Source organism: Dipodomys spectabilis, unplaced genomic scaffold, assembly GCF_019054845.1.
Source record: "Dipodomys spectabilis isolate Male_0828 unplaced genomic scaffold, ASM1905484v1 ptg000054l, whole genome shotgun sequence".
NCBI classification, from domain to species: Eukaryota; Metazoa; Chordata; class Mammalia; order Rodentia; family Heteromyidae; genus Dipodomys; species Dipodomys spectabilis.
In genome coordinates this window covers 41,298,570-41,324,267 of record NW_024870731.1, presented here as the reverse complement: position 1 = coordinate 41,324,267, position 25,698 = coordinate 41,298,570, and the positions used below count along the sequence as shown (strand labels likewise).

General features: G+C 61.9%; 1 protein-coding gene across 1 annotated transcript in view; it reads left to right on the top strand.

Moving 5' to 3' along the window:
* Positions 1 to 18,336: 18,336 nt before the first annotated feature.
* The window catches only part of Atp2b2 (ATPase plasma membrane Ca2+ transporting 2), a 59,623-nt gene continuing 52,261 nt past the window's right edge, over positions 18,337 to 25,698 (top strand). The window contains exon 1 of the mRNA XM_042679909.1: positions 18,337 to 18,565. Within this exon, the coding sequence (XP_042535843.1) occupies positions 18,367 to 18,565 (199 nt within the window). The 5' untranslated portion in view covers positions 18,337 to 18,366. The remainder of the gene's footprint in view (positions 18,566 to 25,698) is intronic.

Here is a 25,698-nt window from a genome sequence, read left to right as displayed (position 1 = left end):
TAGGCTCCTCCCTGGGATGTTGGGATGGAAGTAAGTGCCCCCGCTGGGTGAGTGTGGGGATACTGAGGGAGGCCCGCCCCACCCACGCCATGGCATACTGGCACCTGCTGGATGCCAGCTCCCATCTGGGCACCGGGATCTTGCAGCACACAGAGCTCCCAGATTGCCCAGAACATGCTAGGTCAGCACAGGAGACTCTCAGTCCCAGGGAATCCGGCACAGTGGGCCACCCCGACGCGTCTCCGCCCTTGAGGTGGCCAAGGCCATGGTCATTCCCACGGCGGGGTCCTGGGAGAGGCGCCTGCAGGCCGCTATTGCCCGTGCGTGGGAAGGGCGGGCGCCATCGAGCGGGGACTCGTGAGGTGAGGGTGTGCATGTGGAGGGCACACCACGGGTGAAGGCCGGAGGTGGCCACGCACCCACCGCCCGCCGGAGGGCCAGGCGGGCAGCACAGGGCTGCCCAGCAGAGCCCAGACCGGCCTTAAGAGCCAGTATGTAAGCGTCAGCACAGCGCAGCACCCCAGAGCGAGGTTGGCTTCCGGTTCGGCTGTGTCCTGGTGTTCTGTGGCCTGTCCCCTCTGCTGGCATCTGTCGCCCGTTCTCAGGAGGCCCCTGTGGCCCGCAGCAGGCCCCGCACCTGTCTGCGGCAGCATGGAGAGATGTGTGCTCCGAGGTCCGGGCGGGACGCTCGAGGGTCCAGCGTGGCTAGGGCAGCGTGTGTGAGATGGGGTGGGGAGGTCAGTGGGCCAGCCTCTAGTCCCCAGGGAGGACTTTGAACTTGGTCCTACACATATCGGAAACCCCGGGATGTTTCTCAGCTGGAGAGGGTGGGAGGCGGATCAGTGTTCTAGAAAGAGCTCTGGTAAGGTAGGAGGAGACCAGGCTGGGTGGGCAGCCACGCCTCTTCCTGCCTGCTGGAGGCACCCACGAGGGAAGCGTGCAGATCCCCAGCGCATGGGCATGCGGCAGGCACAGAACCTGGGATGCCCAGACCCTGGCTGCATGCCGGCAGGGGCCCCTCGAGCGTGGGTGTGTCTGTGGACAGCCAGGCAGAGCACACAATGGACCGTTTCCCCGAGCTTCCCCGTCTGATGGGAGGTGAGCTTCAGGCCCCGCTGGATCTAGGTAGGCCCGAGTGAGGCGACTGTGCGGAACTGGAGCCGCTCTCAGAGACGCCTCGCTCTGGAAGACACGGCCCCCCCCCCTGTGTGTTTGAGGGTGTCCACACCCCACGCATCATCTTCCCCACCGCACAGATGCAGAAACCGAGGCAGGGAAATGCGTGCATGGCCCTTGTCGCATTACAAGGTCCCCAAAGTCTTGAGATGTACAGAAAGTGGGCACCAGCCCTCTCGCCTGAGAAATCAGTCATTTTGCTTCACGCAGAAGTCTTCCCCGCCTCCCCCTGTCCTTTCCCTCTTCCTGCTGGGAGTGTTCGCCCACCACCGGCTGTGAGCTGGGCCCAGAGAGCAGCAGCGATGGCAAAGCAGAGCAGATGCAGGTCTTGCCCTCCACGGTCATGACGCTAACATCGATCCCCTAGTCACAGAGAGACACAGCGCAGCTGCGACATCACGCAGACAAGAAATACACAGCGGGCAGATCAAGGAAGGCTTCCTGGAGGAGGAAGGGTTCAGCTGAGAGTAGGAGGATGAGTAGGAGTTTAACAGGGCGCAAACAGAGGGAGCTGGATGGCAGAGGCCATGTGGAAGAATAGGCAGCATGGCTGGGGCAGAGGGAGGATGGAGGAAGAGGTGGCGGGCACACCCGGGCAGCAGGTTCTGCACCAGTGAAGGGGGGGGGGGGGGGCTCGTCGGAGTTGCTCTTCCAAAGGACAGCAGGAGGGCCACTTAAGAGCCACCGGGTCATCAGAGCCCAGACGAGAAGCCCTGGGATGAGGCCTGGATCGCCTGGCACGCTTTCCAGAAAACGTAAGAAAAAGCAAAGTCCACAGGGCAGAGACCTTGTCTAGTGCCTGGCTCCATCTCGGCGTTGGAAATGCCGGGCACTGGTGCCTCACGCCTGCGATGCTACCTACCAGGAGGCTGAGATCTGAGGATCACGGTTCAGAGCCAGCCCGGGCAGCAAAATCCGTGAGACTCTTAGCTCCAATTAACCAGCAAAAAGATGGAAGTAGAGGTATGGCCCAAGGGGTAGAGTGCCAGCCTTGAGCAAAAAAGCTAAGGGACAGCACCCAGGCCCTGAGTTCAATCCCTAGTACACACACACACACACACACACACACACACACACACACACACACACACACACACACTTCGGCTGTTTTTGGCTTTCTGGAGAACAGTGAGGTCTTGGGGGGCAGTGGCAGGTGGGAAGGTTGAGAATCCTGCGAGCAGCTGGCCTTGCGTCCGCCCCCACGCCCCGCGCAGAATGGCATTGGGTAGCAGAGAATGTGGCAGAAGCCTGGACGCCAGTGAAGTGGCTGGATCTGATCGTGTGTGAGAGGCAGACAGCAAGAGATGCGTGCGTTGGCTTCCACACTGCAGAGGTGTGTACCTCCAGGGACAGTTAGCTGAGTAGAAAAGCAGCCCCGGGGCGGGAGAAAGTTCTCTGTGTATCCCGTATGTGGAAGCATTCAGAGTCAGATTACAGAAAGGAGGCCCACACCTCAATAAGAAAAAGCTCAAGGATAGTGATTTCTCCGGGGACGTTCCCCTAGGCAAGGCCTCAGCTCACCACCATGAGGCCCGCTGCTGCTGAAGAGAGCAGAGACCCACAGCCCCCCTTCCGTGCTAGGAAGGATGGAAAGCCAGGCGCTCCACTCTTCCCAGCAAATGTGGGAACCCACAGGCCCCTCAGCAGATCAGAGACCAAATCCCGCCCCTCCCCACCCTGCTCCCCTCTGAGGGAGGGGGATGGTGCCAGCGTTACAGGTGGAGAAACCGAGCCACTCACCCGAGTCTCCTGCCTGTGCCCGAAAGGAATCGGAGCCAGGAATTCTCCACGTCAGCCCAGTCCCCGGCCCCTGCCTTACCCATGGCCTCCGGGGACGGAGGTCAGGGTGTCAAGTGGCAGGGTTCAGGTCTGCCCAGCCCCCTCCGTCTGTGCCCTGACCTGATGAGTGGTGAATGACACATAGGTGTTCAATAAGCGGTCGCGCCCCCCTTCAGAGCCTGCAGGGGTGACATCAGCCGCAGAGAGCCAAGGCCACCAGCGCTCTACGCTCCCATGTGAGCCCCACCACCAGCTCCCCACAACAGCGCTGTCTGGCTCCCGACATGAGCTGGGGTGATCATGAAGGCAGACGAACCTAATTGCTCCTTTTTTCTCTGGGTTTCGTCCTTGGGCTTTCTTCCTGTTCTCCTCCTCCGGAAGAGGCCACGGCTCCTCTGTCTCCCCTGCACAACCCTCATGCTTACCCCCGCCTTGTGGTCCCCCTGTTCCCAGCACCCCCGGGCAACCCAGGCCCCGGCTGCCCAACGCAGCCCACCAGGCTCCAACACAGCCCACCAGGCTCTGATGGGCTGCAGACTCCTTGAGGGCTCGCCGTGGGCCTGAGCTTGGAGCTCTTTCCCTGAGCTTTTTTGCTCAAGGCTGATGTTCTGCCCTTGGAGCCACAGGCTCTACTTCTGGTTAATTTTCCTGCCCCAGCTGGCTTCTGATCTCAAGTCCTCGGATCCCAGCCTCCTGAGTAGCTGGGATTACAGGTGCAACCACCCGCGCCTGGCCTACTGAGTGTTTTTAGTGATTGGAAGGAAGAAGAAGGGGGAAGGGGCGGGGTGCTAGGTGGAGGAGCAGGAGGGCTGTGTGTTGGCCTAAGGACTCCCCACTTTGTGCTGAGGATAATAGGGAGGCTCCTAAGCAGGCCGGCCGGCATGGCCGCCGGCGCCTCCTCCGCTCCTCCTCCAGGGCTGGGCCTCTTCCAGGCTCCAGGGTAGGAAATGCGCCCCCCCCTCCCCCCCCCCCCCCCCCCCCGTGGAGCAAGCGCCTGGGAGGCAGCAGGTCCAATCTGGTTCTTGATCCTAGCCGCCCAAGCCACCCCCCAACCCGGCCCCTTCCCAGACTTCCCTGAGCACCGACTCCCTCCATCGCCAGCTTCCCCCAAAATCTGGGGCCTCCTCCCTCTCCACCACCCGTCCCCACGCGCCTCCTTCCTTCCTGCTCTGCATCGCACCCATGGCGGAGCTTTAAAAATACCAGCGGCGGCGGTGCTGCTCCCCCACCTAGAATTCTTCGGCGGTGTCCCTCCCCCATGACTAGGTCAGGCCCCAGCTCCTGGCCTCAGCTTCCACGGTGCCTCGCGGGGCCCAGCCTCTGCTCTTCTTCCTCCTGCCGCACCCCTTTGGGCTACTCAAGCACGCCCTGTCCAGTCTCCCCGCAGGGTCTTTGTCCCGTCGTGCCCTGCCCTGGTTCTGCCCACATCCAGTCCCCTAAGTGCTACTGTCAGGTGCTGGGCCCCCGAGGAAGGTAACAAGTGCGCGCATGGTGCCTGGTGTGCAGTGGTGCCCGGCGCGCAGTGGGCCTGCGTTAAATCCTGCTGAGTGGCGACATTGCAGTTGGCTTCAGCGCCTGATTGGGGCGGCCGGCCTCAGTTTCCTCTTTGTCATGCACACGGAGCACTAACAGCTCCCACGCCAGGCTGCCAAGGTGTGCGTGAAGCCTGTGTGTCAGGCCGTGACAGTGCTTGTGTGGCTTTTGGGGGGAGGGCTGAGTATCAACGTGCGCTTGGGACGGGGACCACGGGGAGCCCCAGCCAGCCTCAGCCCTCGGAGTCCACAGTCCGAGGGGGAGACGGGGCAGATGATCTCGGCCGAGGCCCCCGGGCTCAGGTGTGACCGGGGTGGGGAGGGGGGGTGCGCCTAGAAGCAGTGACGTTGGGTTTGACGACATTTCCTTGAGAGAATGTTTTAGTCGGTAACCACAAGTCTGTGAACAGGGATGAGGGCTGTGCTCAACTCCCAAAATAACCCCGATCTGAGGGCGGACAGCCCGGCAAGCCACGGGAGCCACGCCGCTTCCCAGCGGGGTTCCGGCGACCTTGGAGCAGTCCCTGCCCCGCCCGGTGTTCCTCAACCGCAAGGACAGAGGAGGGATGCCCAGGACAGAGCAGGCCCAGGGCACTGTGGTTAGTGCTGGCATGGGGTGTGTGTCCTCTGCTCTCCCGGGTCTAGGCTGTGCCCCAAACCCCAGCGGGGCCCCGTCCACTCCCCCACCACCCCTGTGCCCCCCTCCACCCCTTCACCCCGGAGTCCTCCTCACCTACCACCCCTTGCCCGTCCCTGACCTCCCTCACATCTGTGTGTGTCACCCCCACCCCCACCCCCACCCCAGGACTGGGGAGCAGGGCAGGACTGGGGTGGAAGGAGCAGAGGCTGGTGGGGGGCTGGGAGCTGCCTCGCTAGGACAGGACGGTGGCCAGGTCCTCCGCGGCTGCTCCTGGGCAGGCAGGCCTGCAGCCTGGGCCATTCACAGCTTCTGCCAAGACACGAGTTCACATCCTTGGTCCTCCTTGTCTGTGAGGCATGTCTACTGAGACGCCTCATCCTTGGGGACAGCGTGGGGCCCGGGGGGAGGGGAGGGAAACGCCACACCTAGTCACACAGACCTGGGCTTGGCTCCGGCCTCTGCCACTCCCCAGCGGGGTGATCTTGAGTAGGCTGCTCGAACGCTCTGTGCCTCAGTTTCCCCCTGTGTAAAATGGGCATGAGAACAGGCCCTCTACCTCTGCATGTAGCTCTGCGGGTGGCACAGCCAGCCCCTGCAAGTGGAAGCCGTCTTCGGTGTCGTTCTCTGAGCTGTTATTGCTGCCTGGGCCTCAGCCTGGAAGGCCCTGCCGTTCCCGTCACCTCCCGGGGTCACTTCCGGCCACTTCCTTTCGTCTCAGCCTTATTCTCCCACCTGCCCAGGACCCCTCTGGCCCTGCCCGGCCCTGACACGGGGGGGGGGGGGAGCGGTCCCCACCACGCTGAGCCACTGCTACCATTACACACCTTTGCCCTCCCTGCCTGGGTGCTGGAAACCTGAGCTGCGGGCATGGCTGGTGTGGTTGCCTGGGGAGGCTTGGGTGTCCGCCTGTCCAGCATCCGCCCCTCCCAGGAGGCCTCCGGACGGCGACCTCACCTCAGCCAGCCCAGGAGGGGCACCCTCCCCCCTGCTTCCTCCCAGACCTGTCCAGGCCCAGGGTGTCACGGGGCACGTCCGTGGGGTGGAAGGGTCCCCTGGCTGGGGACGTGTGTGGGGGCGGAGCATGCCATCAGCTCGGAGAGGAGAAACCAGAGCCTCCCGTCCCGCAGCCTCCTCTTGCTGCCAACTGATACAGGCTGTGCCGGCAAGGCCACTGTCACCCTCTCTTTTAAAATCTGCAAGCCCTGTTGGCCCCAAAGCGGGGAGACTTTCTTGACCCCCTGCAGAGCTAGCTTTCTGAGCTCCCAGAATGCTTTGCACAGGCCTGGAGGCCACACATGACCTCGGGGCTCTTCCCCCCTCAGGCCCCTCCCACCCTGGCACTGTGTTCTCCCCCTACCCCCATCCCAGCCGGCCACTTTTTCTATCCAGGCAGAGGAGGAGCCAGCATGGCTAGCTCCAACGAGGTGACTCACGTAAGCTGGTTAGCATGGGGCCCAGCGCACCGAACATGCTCCAGAAACCCCAGCTCGCCACCCGCTTTATTAAATTCTTACAATGTGCAGGTATCTTGCCGGGCAGGGAGGGCACCATGCCAAGCCGTTTGAACAGAGGGGCTGAGTCTGGTTCCCCCCCATCTGAGCTCACTCAAAAGCTTATCGAAAGGGCACGGGTGCTCACGCGTGTCATCTTAACTACTGAAGAAGCTGAGATCTGAGGATCACAGCTTGAAGCCAGCCTGGGCAGGAAAGTGGGTGAGACTGTTATCTCCAATGAATCAGAAAAACATGGAGGTGTGGCTCAAGTAGTAGAGCACCAACCTTGAGCAAAAAACAAAAAACAAGAGCCAAGCAAGAATGGAAGGCCCTGCAGTCAAGCTCCAGAACTGGCACAAAAGAAAACAAAACCAAAAGCTTATTGAGTGGAAATTCATCACTTCCGGGGCACTGAGCACAAAAGAATGCCAGCCTTCGACATTATCTTTTTATTTTACAGGTCTTTATGCCATAAGGAGTTTGAAATCTCGGGGTTTCTGTCTCTTCCCCGTGACTGCAGTCGGGGCTGCCGCAGGCCCCCAGGGCCTAGGGGCAGCCAGAAATAGCCGGGCAGACAGATGGCAAAGGAACAGGATCAGGCCCTGACAGGGACTCCACAGCGAGTCTCTTACATGTCCTGCCCTCAGCACTCTCCCCGTGCCCACCGGCTCTGACCTTTGCCAGGCAGGTCACCTGTCCTCTTGGGGACTCAGTCTCCTGTTTATGAAAGGGACATCTTGCTTTCAGGGCTATAGACCAAGCCGGCCAGGCTGCGAGGGGCTCCTTGGTTTCTAACATGCTAACAATAGGATAGAGGGATGGCGTTGGTCAGCAAATCCGCGCTGCGTGGCTGCCAGCGCCCTCCCTCGGGGCTGCCTCCAGCAGTAGGTGATACTGCGAGGCGGAAGGCTCCAGAATCTCATCCTTGACCTCTTCCCACACAGTAAGGGCTGCCATCTGCCTGCCAGCCCTCACACCCAGCCGCCAGCGCAGCCAGAGCCCCGCTTCCCCGGTCCAGAGCCTGGCCTCACCTGCCAGCGGAGTCAGGGAGAACATTTCCCCTGGGGTTTCCCTGGAGGCGGATAAAGGCCTCTGCCCCAGAGACCTGCCTCCCCGGGGCACATAGCACCGTCAAGGGCAGAGCCTGACCACTCACTGAGTGGAATCCTGCCTGGCTGTGTGATCTTGGCTAGTCACCTTACCTCCCTGAGTCTCAGTTTCCTGAGTTTGTAAAATGAAAAGAAGGACATGTCTGTGTGTAGGTGTGTGCATGCCTATACACACACATGCAGGTCCTGGGGCTTGAACTCCAACTCAGGGCCTGGACACTGTCCTTGAGCTTCTTTTGCTCTATAACTTGAGTCACCAAGATGCTTCTGTCTTTTTCTCAGTAGTTGATTGGAGAATTCGAGTCTCATGGACTTTTCCACCTAGGCTAGCTTCAAACTGTGATCTTCAAATCTCAGCCTCCTATGTAGCGAGGGTTACAGGTATGAGCCACCCACACCCAGCTTGGGACATCTCTCTTGATGGGAAGGCAGAGGCAAGAAGATCTTGAGTTTGAGGCCAGCCCAGATAAAGTTAGCAGGCAAGAAAGGGCTGGGGATGTGGCTCAAGGGGTGGAGGCCTAAGTTCTCTCCTCCCGCCCCCCCCCCAAAAAACACATAAAATTTTAATGAGAAAAAGAACTATCCAGGGCTACGGTGAGCATGAAGAAACTCGCACACAGAGAAAGGGTGAGGCAGGTGACCCTGGATGTCAGCCACTCCCAGATTATCTTTTTCTGTTGTGGCTGCTGTCATGTACCCTTTGGTCCCTGGCTGCCTCCTAGGAAGGGCACCTCCTCTCCTCTGTGCCAGCCCCCCGAGGCTTGGATCCGTGCTGGGGTGGGGCTGGATGCACGGCAGGTGCTCCATGCACATCCTCTGCCTTTATGTTCAATGTGTGTTGGGAGGTAGTGAATGGACTTCCAGGCTCCAGGATCAAGCTACAGGTTCTGAGCCTGCCATTCCTTGGCAAGCTTTGGCCAGGCGCCGGCTGGGTCTGTGACGTGACACAGTAGGACCCTTCCTACGGCAGGGTCGGGTGGATCTTCCCCGGCTGCCCAGCAGGGGTTCGCTGAGGATGGGCCCCGTGGAATCGGGCTCTGGAAGGTAAATAGGTGTTTAGGAGACGGAGGAGCAGAAAGTACAGAACAGCCTGTGCGGGCCTCGCAGGTCGTCTACCAGGCAGCTCTGAGTTGATGTTTTACATTATGAAGACAAGACGTTAGTGGCCAGCGCATACCTCCTGAACCAAGGACACCCCTGCGCCCAAGGCCGGGGTGCCTCAGCCAGACAGGTCCACTCGAGCATCAGAGACCCAGCCCAGAGCAGCATGGGAAGACCTTTGTGGAAACCATCTCGTCCAGCCGCCTTGCCCTACAGATTGGGAAACCGAGGCCCGAAGGGAGAAGGTGGTAGAATAGTCATAGCGAATGCTGGACCTCTTGACAGTCCAACACATCCATGATTGGTGTGGGCAGCCGTGGTGTGGGCAGCCGTGTGGAGGGTGGCCACGCTTGGTGTGGACTGTGATGTCTTCATCTCTCTCCAGATCAGCTTAAGGGCAGCTTTTCTAAGAGCTAATTCCAAATCTGGAGGTCAAGTTTGGAGGCTCCTCAGGGTTCAGGGGCACCCTGAGGACAGAGGCGGTGACAAGGCACCACGTCAGGTCAGCCTTCCACTCTGTTCCAGAGCCTTCGCAGGCACCCCTGTCCCTCCCCACGCTCCCCCTCCCAGCCTCCTAGCCTCTAGGCCAGGTCTTCCGCCCAGAGAGGGGCTGGCATCTGGGAGCCCCGGGGCCACATCCCTGGAGCACCCAGAAATAGAGGGGGGTGGCTCACCACTGTGACGCCTTGGACAGGCCTCGGGTCTGCGCCCAGCTGGGCCGGCGCATGCTCCGTATACCTGGACAGTTTTCCCCACCTGGGCCTCAGTTCCCCTTCTAGAAATCACTGTCACTTCAGTTGTGTGTGGCCAGATGATGGACGGGGCCTCGGCCCTGAACTCCCATGAGATCCTCCCTGTGACCCCAGGAGGGAGGCCATTATTGTCCCCATTTTAAAGATGGGTCATCTGAGGCCAAAGGTGGACTGGGCCTGCATGGCCCCTACAGTGGCGGAGCCAGGGGCCTTGCAGACTTTGTGTATTGTTGGGGGGGGTCCCCTGTGTTGCACGGTGGTACCGGAGATAGGGAGCTGGAGGTGCCAAGCAGGCAGGGCTTGAAGCTGGGCCTGAGGCCCGTGGCACGGATGGCCTGGGTGGTACTGGGGTCCCCTGAGCCCGTGCCTCCCTGGAGGCTGCCTTCGCATCTGTCCCCACGCAGATGGCTGGTGAGAGCCTCTAGCAGCCCCCACCCCACCCGCACCCCCTTGGTCACGGGACTCGGCTGTGCCGTGCCGGGGAGCGTGGTACAGCGTTATTTTTAGCCGCGGTACCATCTGTTCAAGGTGCCGGGTGGATCTTGTGCGTCTCCACAGTGGCCGAGGACAGACACACCGAGTCAGGGGTCGCCGCCAAGCCGGCCGGGCCCCCTGGGATGGTTCCCTATCTGCAGGCCAGCCCATGGGGGTGTGTGATTGGGGGGGGGGGAGGAGCAGAGGCTGGGGTCTGGGGCAGCTGATGCAGAGTCCGGGCTCCAGGGAGGAGGCGCCTGGACTTTGGCCTCCTCTGACCTGCTGGCGAGTGTAGACACCGCACGTCTGGCTGATAGTGCAGCCTGGACAGCTCCTTGGCACGCACAGCTTAATGATCCACCTTCGGTCAGCACTGCGGCTTTAGGACAGCTCCCGGCGGAGCGGGTTCCCCACACCCAGCCTAGCTACCTCCACAAGGCGTCTGTGTTTCAGCACCAGGACCACGTGGACAGCGCTCGGCAGGCGGGAGAGGAGGGCTGGTGGTATCGAGTTCCCTGACCTCAGCTACCCAACCCTCCCCTGCATCCACCCCTGCTCACCACCCTGGGCCTCTGTCCTCCACCGGTCCTGAGGCTCCACCCGCCGGCCAGGAGCCGTTCTGTCTGGCAGACCACTCACTGGCTGCCACACACGGTGGAGACCAGGGTGTCCAGGGTGTGAAGTAGCAAACGCTGGTTCTTAGGATATAGTATGATATTAGGGTTGCCCTTACCATCTTGTTTGTTTGTTTGTTTGTTTGTTGTCCTTCCTTCAAGTCTCTGGGATCCCTGGGGAGCTGGGAGAATTGAGAGACAGAGGCAGGAGCGAACAGGCCACCACTGCTGACTAAACCCAAGACTAGGAGCTGCCAGGCAGCAGAGGGGAACTAAAAAAGTCTGATGTAGCCAGACACCTGTGACTCCTGCCTGTCATCCCAACTAGTCAGGAGGTATAAATCAGGCCAGCTGGGGCCAAAATGTGTTTTTAAAAAATCCCTCATCTCAATGAGTAGCTGGGAGCTGTAGTGCATGCCTGTCCTCCCATCCTCCCAGTTATAGAAGAGAGAATAGTAAATAGAACAGTACCTGGCCCGAACCCGCCCAGGCATAGAGCAAGACCCTGTCTCAAAAATAACCAGAGCCAAAGGGTCTAGAGGTATGGCTGAAGTCTACAGCACCTTCACAGCAATCATGCCCTGTGTTCAAACCCCAGGATGGACACAAAAGCAGCAGCAGTTCCAGAAGGTGGGAGCGGAGGCCGAGAGGGGCTGTGGCCCTGGACTGGACCTGGACAGCAGAGCCAGGTCTTCCGATCTATTCTAGGCTGACCACTTTCCTCAGGGGAGGAAGATCCCTTTGGGGTGGGCTAATGTGTCCCCACAAGCTGAGTAGAATCTGTTCATCCTTTGCAGAAGGGAAACTGAGGTCCTGGACCAGGGCCATTGTGTGAGTGAGCAAGAGGCACTGGACCTCAGGATAGACACTGGACCGCAGCAGACACGTTTAAACGATGTGGCCTCCCACGTGTAACCTGGCTCTCCCTCAGCCTCTTTGAGCCTGGCCTCCCTGAGGGAGGCCCAGCTATACTATCAGCACTGGTGACAGTCACCAGTTCAAGACTGGGGGCCCGGGCATCTGAGCCCAGAAAATGTCCATTTTCACTATAAGCTCCCAAAATCTGAACCTAAACCTGTCTAGGGATTACCCAGCTGGGCCTGTGGGTCCTGACTATGGGGGGGGGGGGGAAACACATTGGTGGCAGGGTGGGAAGATGCATTAGAGCAGGACAGAGGTCTGGGTGTGTCTCCCTGTAATCCCGGTGCTGAGGGCTGGGTGGGCCTGGCTCAAGTATTGGTTAGGCATAGATGGACACAGGGACGGAGAGATGGACAGATGGACCAGCGATGGATCACCCATGGGTGACTGCATGAATGGGGCACCTGTGAAGCCCTTGGGGACCAGGAATGGAGGCCGTCCCTGCGGTCTGGCTCTGACAGGCCTCCCGGAGAGCAAGGCAGTGCAGGGAGCCGGTCCCGAGGGGAAGCACTGCCCACGAGGCCCGGGTCCCCTCCCATCCCGGGTCCCCTCCTGTCCTGGGTCCCCCCAGGTCCCCTCCCGTCCCGGGTCCCCTCCCGTCCCGGGCCCCCTCCCGTCCCGGCTCCCCTCCCGTCCCGGGTCCCCTCCCATCCCAGTCCCCTCCCATCCCGGGCCCCCTCCCGTCCCGGGTCCCCTCCCGTCCCGGGTCCCCTCCTGTCCTCCTGGGTCCCCTCCCATCCCGGGTCCCCTCCTGTCCTCCTGGGTCCCCTCCCATCCCAGTCCCCTCCTGTCCCGGGTCCCCTCCTGTCCCGGGTCCCCTCCCGTCCCGGGTCCCCTCCCATCCCAGTCCCCTCCTGTCCCGGGTCCCCTCCCATCCCGGGTCCCCTCCCGTCCCGGGTCCCCTCCCGTCCCGGGTCCCCTCCCGTCCCAGTCCCCTCCCGTCCCGGGTCCCCTCCCAACCCTGCTCTGTCACTCATGCCTACAAGGCTGTTTCTGGGGAATTTTTTTTGGTTGTTCCTTTTCTGGTTAACAGAGTTGTCTAAAAATAGCGCTAATTCATTTCTGAGATCTTTAGCTCCATTCCTTTCCTCTCTCCCTGCTCTCATCTGTGACGGTGCAGACCTGCTGTCAATTGCCATTGTCAGCTCTGGTGTATGTGTTCACATGCTTGCACACATGGGCACACACACACATGTGTACACACTCAAACATGTGGTCCAGGTGCCCCTGGCTCACTCCTGCTCATGAACACATTCTCCCCCCTCCACACACACACACACACACACAGCATGACTCCCAGCATCTCCACATGACCTGACCCACCCGCTCACACAGGCACACCCACAGGCCTCACCCACACACGCAGCACACACCCACACCCCACTCGCCTCCTGTCACATTCTCTTCGCACACATGCAGCACGGACCCCTCCACAGATGGGAAAGACAGTGAGACAGAGCAGGCCTGCCACCTGTCCCTCCGTCCCGGCCACCAGGCTGGGCCACCACAGGGGAAGAGGCTCCCCCCTCCCCCCGGTCACCAGGGCGACGGCTCCCTTCCAGAAAGGCTAGAATGTTCTCCCAGAAGGAAGAAAGCATCCTACCCTATGGGAATTAGAGGTGGTTTGCCCAAGCGGGCGCAGAGGGGAACCTGTCCTGTGTGCTGTCCCGGTCACCTCTGAAGGACAAAGGAGTATGGGGCGTCCACTCAGGGCTCTGTCGTGAAGACGGCCCAGCGGGGTGCACCCGGCTTAGCCACAAGTAGTTACCACAGCCGGGCCATCACCACAAGAACCGCTGTCCCTGACGCTCGGGCCAGGGCTGACCCCAGCAAGCCTGACCGGCAGAGAAAGGCCTTGTGGTGCGATGCTGACAGGGCGGGCAGCGCAGGGTCTGGTGGTCGCGGGGGCCTCCGTGCGGGGCTGCCAGCCGGGGACAAGGGACTTTAAAATGATGATTTTAAAAATACATATTCGGGTGGCATTTAAATCCGTCACATCTTAAAACAGAAGGCTCAGGCATCCAAACGCTATTTTTACCGAATTCATTTGCAACTGTCCCAGCTCCCAGGCTTCGGTTCGCATCAGAGAAGCTGTGGGTTGGGGTTCTGGTGTTTCCATTTTGTTTTGTTTTTAGCTCTTCCCTTTGAAAGAGAAGCTGCGTCCTTTGTTACAGTAACTCGTACATCCATTGTTCCGTCCCTGTCGGCACCGCTCCTGGGGAAGATGTTTTAGTAAGATGCCCCCAACTTTGTGTTGTTGTTTTTTTTGTCATAAAATGTGACAGTACGCAGTCATTTGAATGCTAATAAGATGAAAATGTAATGCAGAATAGAATGTTGTCCTGGACTCTGAAGGATTTGTAGCTTCAAAGCCCCAAGGGCCAAGGAGAGCACTAATCCTAACTTTTCACTTGCCACTGGGGACACTGAGGCCCTGGGACAGGTGGAGCTTGATCAAGGTCACGCCACCAGAGCCAGGAAAGCAGGGAGATCATCTCTGTGACCTGTACCCTTGGCTGGCTGTGGGAGGCCCCAGCCTGTCATTCGACCTTTCTGCTCCTAGGACTGACTGTGGGCCCGTGGCTCAGGGCAGGGGTGGCCTCCTGGGCAGTGCTGAAGGCCAGCAGACGGTGGACCTCAGGAGGAACTTGAGAGGAGACGTCTGCTAATATTAGGGGCGCAACACTCAAGGAAGCAGCATGAACCAGGCTGGGGAGCAGCATCTCTCTCCCGGCCCCCAGTGTGATCCATCCTATAGGTGCCAGAGCTGAGATCTGAGGCCCTGCCTAAAGCCTGTCTGTCAGGTAGATGTTCACGTACCACCCACTGAGTGCTTATGGAAGACCTACTGGGTGTCCTGTGTACAAACTAGACCCAGCTACTGCCCATGCAGCTCCCAGCCCCAGCACAAGTGGCAGGATGCTACAATCCAGATGTCCAAGGGGGGGTGGGGAGGCTCCGGGGAAGGGACCTGGGGGGGGGGGGGGGTGGGAGGCTCCGGGGAAGGGACCTGGGCTGCCGAGGACAACAGCAGGAAGGGAGCTGGAGGCCCAGGTGGCAGCACGCGAGCTATGCAGATGCGTGGCCGGTCGGGGACTCAGGCAGCTGACAGATGCCGTGCCAACTGCCAGGTGTCGGGGAGATGGTCTGTGCCTCTGAGCCTGCAGACTTGCAGCTCTGAGCAGAGCCAAAGCTCCCAGCAGAGCAAGCGCCAAGGTGAGCTATGCAATTTAGAAGGGGAGAAAAAAACCCAGAGACACTTAGAACAGGGGTGACCTCATGCGTGCACCCGCAGGATGCGGGGGTTGGGGTGAGCAGCAGCTGAGGAGGTACAGAAGCATGACTCACCCCGCTGAGCTTGCATCCAAGTGATTTTCTCATCCCCCCCCCCCCCATACCTGCTTCTAGTCCCTCTGTACTCTCTAGTCCCTTCCAGCCTTTACTGGCAGACAGTTGTCTATTTCCATTTCTCCCTGGTCCATCTTTTGGCCCAAGTTTTAAGCTAAACCTACAGGAAAAAGGAAAAATCCTCCCTGCCCCCCCATCCCTGACCCTGATCCAGCTCCAGAGTCTTCCTGCTCCGGGGTCTGCAGCAGACAAACCCACCATGTCGTGGAAATCACTGATTGCATGACTGCACCCTCCTAGAGGACAGGGACCCGGCCTAGACTCTTCCCCGTGTGCTGTCAGGGAGGAGCCACAATCCAGTCACTGGGCATATGGGATGGCAGATGGATGGATGGATGGATGGATGGATGGATGGATGGATGGATGGATGGATGGATGGATGGTTGGATAGATGGATGGATGGATGGGTGGATGGATCAGTGGATGGATCAATGGATGGATGGGAGGGTGGAGGGATGATGGATGGACAGAAGGACTGACAGATGGATGGATGGACGGATGAGGGAGGGGATAATCCTAGCTACTCAGGTTGAGATCTGAAGATCTCAGTTTAAAGCCAGTCCAGGCAGGAAAGTCCATACAACTCTTATCTTCACTTACCCAGCAGAAAACCAGAAGTGGAGCTGTAGCTCAAAGCGGGAGAGCTGTAGCCTTAAGCAAAAGAGCTCAGGGACCGCGCCCAGGCCCTGAGCTCAAGCTCCATGACCAACAAAAAAAAAAAAAAAAAAAAGAATTTTTAAGAAGGGAAGGAGGGAGGGAGGGAGGGAAGGAAGGAAGGAAGGAAAAAAGGAAAGAAGGAAGGAAGGAAGGATGGATGGATGGATGGATGGATGGACAGACCAACAGGCAGGCAGATGTGGATGAAGTTCACTCAGCTACCACAATGATCTGAAAGTGGACGGTTGCCTGGGAGTGCCTGCCCTTTGGACCACAGATAGAGTCCCAGGAAGGACCCTCCTAGCTCATGTGTCCCTGCGTGATGGGCGATGTCATTACCGGTGTCTCTCACCCTGCCGCAGGCAGCAGGGGACAGACAGAGAAAGAGCAGCGCTTGGGTTTTCCAGGTCCCTTGTGGCTTGCAGAGCGCCTTGGCTCAGGATGGCACTCTACGTAAACCTCGTGAGAACCCCTAGGGGGAACTTCACCTGGAGGGCCCAGGGCGGCCTGCTAGGAACAAGTCTCTTAACACACACTTCCTGAGTTTGGATCCTCACCCCCAGTCCATGGGAGCTCGGAATTTCCTCTGCCTTTCTTGGCCTTCCTCCGTCCTCTGGAGATCGCCAGACCTCCTCCTTCAGAGCTGGGCTTAGAGACGGATGATGAGAACCGTGCTCGCCAGGTGCTTGGATGCACCGGGCTTGTTGCAAGTGGTTGGCAGGTGCCCAGCACTTCCCCATACTCCCTGCTTTCTGGCATGCCTGGGGTTTGAACTCAGGGCCTTGCACTTGCTAGGCAAGCACTGAACACAGCTTTAGCATGCCCTCCTCCTGATTTCTAAGGTCATGAAACCCGCGCGGATTCACTCCCTATTTTCTGAGAGGTGAGGAAGCCAGGTTTTGAGCCCCGTGGCTTCCAAAGCCCAGACACTTGAGACCTTCCAGCGCGTCTGAGATACATGCCCCTGGAAAGCACACACTGGGCGCGGGACCTAGTACGTGCTCAATAAAAGCTCTCCATGTGCCAGTCACGTGTCACTGTCACCTGGGGGTGGTGGGTCCCCAAAGTATAGATGCCAAATCTACAGTGTGAAGCTGGAAGCGCCTTGGGGTCACAGTGAATGAAGATGTGGAGAAGCTGGGGTGCCTTGGGGGTGCCGCGAGGGGTGGGCACGGTGGGGACATACGGCCTCTGCCGTCACCCGCCACATCTGCTAATCAGAATGAGGGCCCATTTCACCCCCTGTACTGGGAGGTCAACAGGGGACAGTGACTCTTGTTCCCATTCTACAGTTGAAGAAACTGAGGCCCCAGAAATGAAGTGAACAGCCCAGGGTCCCCTAGCCAGGATTCCAGAGAGCTCAGTGTTGAATGTAAAGCCCTCCAATGTCAGATCCTGGGTTCCTAACCGTGGCAGCACAGCCCACACCAACTTGGCACTTGGCAGAGGAAGAAGGACTTGTCTCTCCCCGCCCCCACCCCGCCTCGGGGCTTCTCCACCTTCTGGGGCTGTGTGGCGTGGACAAGTTCCTCTCCCCCTCTGAGCTTCAGCCTCTGGTTCACCAATTCCTCCTTCCTGAAGTGTGTGGAAGAGGAAGGGAGGCTGGAGGAGGCCAGGCAGGTGGGGTGGGCGCGGCGTGGGGACGCAGGTCCGCTTCCTCCCCTCGTCCCCTTACCCCTCTCCCCGCCCCCCTGCCCCCAGCCCAGGATGGCCAGCTGTCGGAGGCAGCTGGGCGGGGCGGCCCCGGTGCCAGGCTCAGCTGAGCTCATCAGAGCCCTTTGTCACCCAACGCTTGCCGGCCTGGGCCCTGGTGTTGGGTGTCGGGCGGATTGGATTCTCTCTCCTGGCAGGGGTGGCGAGGTGGGCAGGAAGAAGTGGGCGGCGGGGGCTGTGGCTGCTGTCCGCGGTGCTGAACGGTGGGGCTCCGGGTGAGGCTCCGTGGGGCCCAGGCCAGCGCCTGGCCAGTCAGGGGAAGCTCCCACCACCACCCCCCAACCCCCAACCGAAGCCTGGGGCCGTGCAGCCGGGCCGCCGAGCTTGGCTGGCTTTCCCCAGCCAGGCCTGAGGCCTTGGGTATGTGGCTGGGGCTGAGGAAGGGGGGGGGGGAGGGGGCGAGTGCTGTGGTGGTGGTGGGAGTGTGCGCTGGGGGAGGGGACATGCCGGAAGCCAGGGTCTCGGGGGGCACGTAGGGGCGTGGGGAGGGGTGCTGAGGCCCATTTAGAAGTGTGGCCATGCATGGAGTAGATCCAAGAGCCACGCGGGGCCTGTGCTATGGGGTGGGAAAGATCTCAGCGGGCGTAGGTTGTGTGCTGGGGTCAGTTACGTGGTGTGGCAGGTTGCTGGGGTTTGGGGGTGCTGGGGGACCCTCAGGGGGGTGAGCATGGTTTGCGTCCATCCTCGGTGATACTCGGGGCGCTGTGTGCCCGGCCCTGGTCACTGACTGTGTGCTGGTCCTACAGGAGTCGCCCCGACCATGTAGATGGCAGTCCTGGCCAGCAGCATGGACCCCGCCACTGAACGGAGACGCCTGGATCTGCGGCCCTGAGCCCCTCCCGCCCCGGACGCCACCCCCAGCCGGAGACACCGCCCGGCGCCCGCCACCACCGCTGCCGCCGCCGGCCCACAAGGGTGGACCACGCACAGACATCACCGCCAAGCCTCCCGTGCAGCGTGACCCTCGGGCCCGCCCCGAGCCGGGGCCTTGGCAGCCATGGGTGATCTGACCAACAGTGACTTTTACTCCAAAAACCAAAGAAACGAGTCGAGCCATGGGGGCGAGCTGGGGTGCACAATGGAGGAGCTCCGCTCCCTCATGGAGCTGCGGGGCACCGAGGCGGTGGTCAAGATCAAGGAGACGTACGGGGACACGGAAGCCATCTGCCGGCGCCTCAAAACCTCACCCACCGAAGGTAGGTGTGCGAGACTTGAACCCAGAGCCGCAGCTGGGTTGGCGCAGGGGCCGCGTTCCTGTCGTTGAAGGAGGGGCACGCAAAGTGGAGCCAGGTGTGACTGCCCCCCCCAACTCGGCCCACCGCAGCCCCATTCACAAGCGCAGCCAAGCAGGCCTCGCCCCTGCCCCCCGCCCCAGCCGTCCCCAGCCGTCCCCAGCCGCTGGCCCAGCCCACGGCAGCAGACACCGCCCGGCCCGGTGGCCAGCCTGGGGGCCACGTGACTCCCAAGTCCAGACTCTGGGTGGGAGTGGCCAGGGGACAGCGGGAAGACGTGGTGACAGGCGGGCAGTGGGTGTCCCGTGGCTGGCCGTGGACTTGCTTACAGTTGTTGGGATGAGCAGATCTGGGACTCCTGAGGGTCTTTCTGGGGGTCAGAGAGGAGAAAGCCTGGCATGGGCCCAGGAGCTCAGAGCTTGGGTCCCCGTTCCCGCACATCCGCGTTCCCTCCCGCTGGCTAGGAAGGGACAGCCCATTCGCCAACACAAGGGCTGTCCAGCTGTCCCAAGCCTGCGACTGTGCGGAGATCACACTGAGCTTTTATTCCTTCTGGAAAAATGAAGCCAAGGTCTACTGCACGGCATGCTGACCCTCGGCCCTGGCATACAGTAGGTGTTCAATTAATGGAAGTAGATGTCAGTGCCCCCACCCCACCTCCTGAAATACCTCATACCGAATTGGAGAACCCTGACTCGTATGTCCAGTCCGCATGGCTGGCAGGCTTGCGTGTGGCTCTCCCCAGGGGCCCTCAGAGGCCAGCGGGCAGCCTGCCTCCGTCCCCAGTGCCCAGCCCCGCCGTTTCCAGCCTCTCCCAGGGCCTGTGCCCTGCTCCTCTGGCACGGGAGCAATGCGGAGCTCTGTGTCTCCGCGTTCGGCTGCTCTTGCAGAGGCCTTGGTGTAAGACTGAGCCAGCATGGATCTCAGAAACATTTCTGGCTTGGAAGGAAAGCTTGGGAGCCCTGAAGGGCCGGGCTCTGTGGGGTATTCCTGAATCCCAGCCCGAGACGGCAGAGCTCACTCCACTGGGCCGGAAGCAAGGCCTCCTCCATGGCCTGCGGGCGGGATTTTCCCAAGCGGATGTTCAGTGAACCCAGCCAGTCCTAGGAGAAGATAACGCAGCCCATGACCTTCTCCCCGGAACACAAGCCGGACACTTGAAGGGAATGTAGTCTTGAGGATCTCTGGAAATGGGCCGAGCACCTCGCTCTGCCCTGCAGCCAGGAGAGCTTTCCTAGTCCCAGCTCTGGGCAGGGCTCCAGGCTCTGGGGTGGGGGGGCAGGCAGGGCATCAGAAGGCTTCCTGGAGGAGGCGTTTGGACCTGGCTGTGGAAGGAGCTCAAAGGCTTGAGGCCTGCAGAGGGATTGCAGAATTCCGTTGAGTACGGGTGGGTGGCAAGAAGCCCGGCTCTGGGTGGAAATGGACTCTGTCCCCTCATCTGTGAAGTGGGAGGAATGATGTAACCCTGGCTCTCCCGGCCAGCAGGGGCCCGATTGTGTGGGCCTCAGTTTGCCCACACAACAGTTTGCTCAGTTTCTCAGGAGGATCGCGTGGTGTCGGAGGAAAGAGCTCCCCCGCCCCTGTGGAGCATCCAGAGCCAGAGCGGGGGGAGGGGAAGGGAGCCAGGGCAGACCACTGGCCAGGGTTCAAATCCCAGCACTGCCACTGGCAGCTGTGGGGCTCTGGGTGTGTCGCTCTGCCTCGCTGGGCCTGGGCTGGCTTCTGTGTGAAGCGGGGAGAGCGATGTCACCAGGCGCCCGCCGGCCCCCGGTGCTGACAAGGCAGCTACCATACGTCGTTAAAGATGGGAAGGCGCGGGCTGGGAAGGTGGCTCAGTGGTAGAGCGTTTGCCTGGCATGCATGAGGCCCTGGGTTCGATTCCTCAGCACCACATAAGCAGAAAAGGCTGGAAGTGGCGCTGTGGCTCCAGTGGTAGAGTGCTAGCCTTGAGCTGAAGAGCTGAGGGACAGTGCCCAGGCCCAGAGTTCAGGCCCCACGACCACCACCACCAACAAAAAGATGGGAAGGTGCTTGAGTGGTGGAGCGCCCGAGGGAAAAAGCCAAGCAAGAGCGCGCGGCCCGGGGCCCTGAATTCAAGCACCAACACCACACACACACACACACACACACACACACACACACACACACACACACACACACACACACACACACACACACACACACACACACACACACACACACACACACACACACACACACACACACACACACTGCTCCCAGCCCCATCCCTTTGAAAGAGGCCATCAGATCTGGCAGCCTAGCAGGGCGCCCGGGACCATGAGGGGCCACTGTGGGGGGCCATGAGGCCCAGAGGCAGAGTGGACATTCCCTGCAGCACCCCCTGAGCCACAGGAGGCTGGCGGCCAGCGCCCTGCCTTTCCTGGCCCCCAAACCTCAGGCTGCCGGGCAGGGTGGCCCGCCCAGAGCCTGCGTGTGCGCCGTGGCCCCGTGTGTCTCTGGGACGGTGCGGACGGCACCGGGGCGCGTCTCTGCCCGAGCCCGGCGTCCCCGCGGGCCACGTGGGGTTTTCACGAGTGGAGAGGCGAAAGTCAACTCTGGGCTGGAGCCGCAGGTGGCGGCTCGTGGGTTAACGCAGCGCCAGCCTGCTCTGGTCGCCTTGGTGATCCTCTAAAAGCAGTTGGGCGGCAGGCCTGCGAGTCACGTGCCGCCCACGGCCTCCGGAATTACCAGCAGAGTAAATCCACGAGTCCGTCCACGCCTGCTGTTCCTTGTCCCCGGGGAGATGGTCCCGTGGGTGGAGGGGCGGGGGGGGGGGCGCGGTGACCCCCACAGCCAGCCCTCACGCCCCCCACCCCACCGGGCAAGGCTACGTGGCCTGGCTTTGCCCCCAGACCGACTGAGTGGCCGCAGTTGGCCAGATAGGTAGCAACATAGCAGGCCAAGCTCATCACTGGCCACTCACGCCTGTGATCCTAACTACTGGGGAGGCTGAGATCTAGAGGATGGTGGTTCAAGGCCAGCCCCATCAGAAATGCCCTTAAGGCTCCTAGCTCCAAAAGTAACCAGCAAAAAGCTGGGCTAGCAGTGTGTCTTAAGTGGTAGGACACCCGCTGAGCCAGCAAGCTGAGCAAGGATTGGAGGAGGGGTGATCCTGCCCAGCTGGGTCAATGTCAGCTGAGACCTCCTTCAAGCCAAGGCTCAAGGACAGGGACGGGGTGAGGAAACGTCATATTCATGGGGAACCCTAGGCCCAGGGCCGGAGGCTGTCAGCCCCAGAGCCCCTTGACGGGGCCCAGACGGGGAGTACTGGCTGGGAGGCCAGCTCTCCTCACTTGCTGTGTGATCTTAGGCAAATTTCTTTCCCTCTCTGAACCTCTCGGAGAGCAGGTCTAGACAAAGCTGTTGAGGAAATAGTCTGCGAAAGATTATGCCTAAGCCTCTCCCTTCCCAAAGCCCAACTCCTCACAGCGGCGGAGTAAACGTGTTAGATTGTGCTGCTCCCTGCCCCCAAACCCGCTGCTGCGGCTGGCCACCTGTCTGCTTGTTGCGAGCAGCCCGAGGAGTTTAGAGCCCCAGCGCTTAACAGCCCGGAGTCCTTGAAAACCTTTCCCCAGAGCCCTGAGGGCATGCTGACTGAAAATTAACTGTAATTACCGGTTAAGTCTCCAGCTACCCTGCTCCTCCTCACCCACCCCTGGTGCGGTACACCCCACTCGGCCTGTTCACTGATTCATCCATCTCCTGCCCGGAGTGTGCACTGAGCACCTATTTGGTGCCAGGTGCTGTCCCAGATGCTGTAGATGTGGGGAGGAGAGGCCATCACGGGGGCCTGCCCTGTGGAGGCGGCCTTTACTGCGCGCCTCGGCCATCATGGCAGATGCCATGGCCTTCCCTGGGCCTTGGAGGGTGGGTGACGGAGACCACCCCCTTCACGGTGTCCATTTCCTGGCCCAGCCAAGCTTTCTGGAGGCCTATGACCTTCCTGAACTTTCTACTTCCCGGCAGCCCCAGCGACAGTGGGGGCCCGGAGTGGCCCGCCCTGGGTGGTAAAGAAGCTGAGAGTCACATGGAGGGTGGGTGCCCCGCCCAGCCTCCCCCAGGGCCGGCCCAGGCTGTGTCTCCACCTCCCTGGGCCTCCCCCCCCCCCCCCCGCCCCACGCCCGCATCCTTGACCCCCCCGCTGACCATGGACAGCCACTCCATGCTGAGCATGCGCACACCCCGGCCCAGGAAACCCAGTCTCGATTTCACCCACCCAGTAGGGTGCTTGGACCTGCTGTGCTGGGCCCTGAGGTAGAGACCCCAGGGATGCCTGCCCCGGGGGGCCTCGGAGCTGCGGAACAGGTGGGGGAGGGTGGGGGGGCAGGGGGGGCAGGGAGCGGGAGGGGGGGCAGAGGCAGCCGAGGGGCTTTCCTGTGGGCGCAGGGGCATCAAGGGCGCAGGGCAGGGGCGCGGCAGCTGAGCAGAGGCCCCCAGAGACCATTTTCTGAAGCTGCCCTGGGCAAGGCTGCACGGCTGCGGGAGAACCGCGCACGGCCGCCCCGCCAGCCTCCCAGCAAGCCAGTGCCCCTCTCCCCCCCCCCCCCCCCCGCCAGCCTCCCAGCAAGCCAGTGCCCCTCCCCCCCCCCCGCCAGCCTCCCAGCAAGCCAGTGCCCCTCTCCCCCCCCCCCCCCCCGCCAGCCTCCCAGCAAGCCAGTGCCCCTCCCCCCCCCCCCCCCCCCCGCCAGCCTCCCAGCAAGCCAGTGCCCCTCTCCCCCCCCCCCCCGCCAGCCTCCCAGCAAGCCAGTGCCCCTCCCCCCCTCCCGCCAGCCTCCCAGCAAGCCAGTGCCCCTCTCCCCCCCCCCCCGCCAGCCTCCCAGCAAGCCAGTGCCCCCCCCCCGCCAGCCTCCCAGCAAGCCAGTGCCCCTCCCCCCCCCCCGCCAGCCTCCCAGCAAGCCAGTGCCCCTCTCCCCCCCACTCCCCACCCCACCTCCCAGCCTCCCAGCAAGCCAGTGCCCCTCTCCCCCCCCCCCCCGCCAGCCTCCCAGCAAGCCAGTGCCCCTCCCCCCCCCCCCGCCAGCCTCCCAGCAAGCCAGTGCCCCTCTCCCCCCCCCGCCAGCCTCCCAGCAAGCCAGTGCCCCTCCCCCCCCTCCCGCCAGCCTCCCAGCAAGCCAGTGCCCCTCTCCCCCCCCCGCCAGCCTCCCAGCAAGCCAGTGCCCCCCCCCGCCAGCCTCCCAGCAAGCCAGTGCCCCTCCCCCCCCCGCCAGCCTCCCAGCAAGCCAGTGCCCCTCTCCCCCCCACTCCCCACCCCACCTCCCAGCCTCCCAGCAAGCCAGTGCCCCTCTCCCCCCCCCCCGCCAGCCTCCCAGCAAGCCAGTGCCCCTCTCCCCCCCCCCCCGCCAGCCTCCCAGCAAGCCAGTGCCCCTCTCCCCCCCACTCCCCACCCCACCTCCCAGCAAGCCAGTGCCCCTCCCCCCCCCACCAGCCTCCCAGCAAGCCAGTGCCCCTCCCCCCCCCCCCCCGCCAGCCTCCCAGCAAGCCAGTGCCCCTCTCCCCCCCTCTCCCCACCCCACCTCCCAGCCTCCCAGCAAGCCAGTGCCCCTCTCCCCCCCACCTCCGCCAGCCTCCCAGCAAGCCAGTGCCCCTCTCCCCCCCCCCCACGCCAGCCTCCCAGCAAGCCAGTGCCCCTCTCCCCCCCCACTCCCCACCCCACCCCCCACCCTCCCAGCAAGCCAGTGCCCTTCTCCCCCCCCACTCCCCACCCCACCCCCCAGCCTCCCAGCAAGCCAGTGCCCCTCTCCCCCCCACTCCCCACCCCACCTCCCAGCCTCCCAGCAAGCCAGTGCCCCTCTCCCCCCCCCACCTCCGCCAGCCTCCCAGCAAGCCAGTGCCCCTCTCCCCCCCACTCCCCACCCCACCCCCCAGCCTCCCAGCAAGCCAGTCTCCCTCTCCTCCCCCCCCCCCCTGCCAGCCTCCCAGCAAGCCAGTGCCCCTCTCCCCCCACTCCCCACCCCACCCCCCACCCTCCCAGCAAGCCAGTGCCCCTCTCCCCCCCCACTCCCCACCCCACCCCCCAGCCTCCCAGCAAGCCAGTGCCCCTCTCCCCCCCACTCCCCACCCCACCTCCCAGCCTCCCAGCAAGCCAGTGCCCCTCTCCCCCCCACTCCCCACCCCACCCCCCAGCCTCCCAGCAAGCCAGTCTCCCTCTCCCCCCCCCCCCCCGCCAGCCTCCCAGCAAGCCAGTGCCCCTCTCCCCCCCACTCCCCACCCCACCCCCCAGCCTCCCAGCAAGCCAGTGCCCCTCTCCCCCCCCCCCACTCCCCACCCCACCCCCCAGCCTCCCAGCAAGCCAGTCTCCCTCTCCTTTCTCTCGTTCTGTTCCTGGCTGGACAGAACCTGATGGAATGTAAGCTGAAGGATCTGGGGGACATGGTGTCTCCCCACAAACCTGCAGATGGCTGGGGAGATGGGCCTTCCTGGTTGCTAGGCAACCCGGCACAACAAGGAGGGGAGGGGTGGGAGGAGAAAGAAGGAGAAAGGAAAGGCAAGAGGAGAAGGGGAGGGAGGGGAGATGTGAGGAGGGGAGGGGAGAGGAGGGAAGAGCTGGAGAGGGGAGGGGAAGAGAGGGGAGAGGCAGGGAGGGAAGGGGAGAGGAAGGAAGAGGTGGGGAGGAGAGGGGAGAGGTGGGGAGGGGAGAAGCAGGGAGGGGAGGAGAGAAGCGGGAGGGGAGGGGTGAGATGGGGAGGGGAGCGGAGGGGGGTGGTTCACACTCACCCCTCCCTCCTCTCCATGCCCCAGACCCGGGTCCTGTGGCAGCAGCGGTTCTGTGTGCCTGGTCTTGTGCTCTTGGGGACGACGGTAACTCACGTTTCAGATTAGGTAGAGCCATGGTAAAGAGGAAAGGGAAGGGGAAGAGGTTGGAGTAAGTGAATCGGGGAGATGGCTGTCCTCGCCACATTGGGAAGGACGTCCACCATGGCCCCTTGTACTTTTGGTCAGAAGAGGTGTGGCTGAGCTGGGCATCAGTGGCTCACGCCTGTCATCCTAGCTACTCAGGAGGCTGAGATCTGAGGATGGAGGTTCAAAGCCAGCCCAGGCAAGGAAAGTCTGTGAGACTCTGATCTCCAATAAACCAC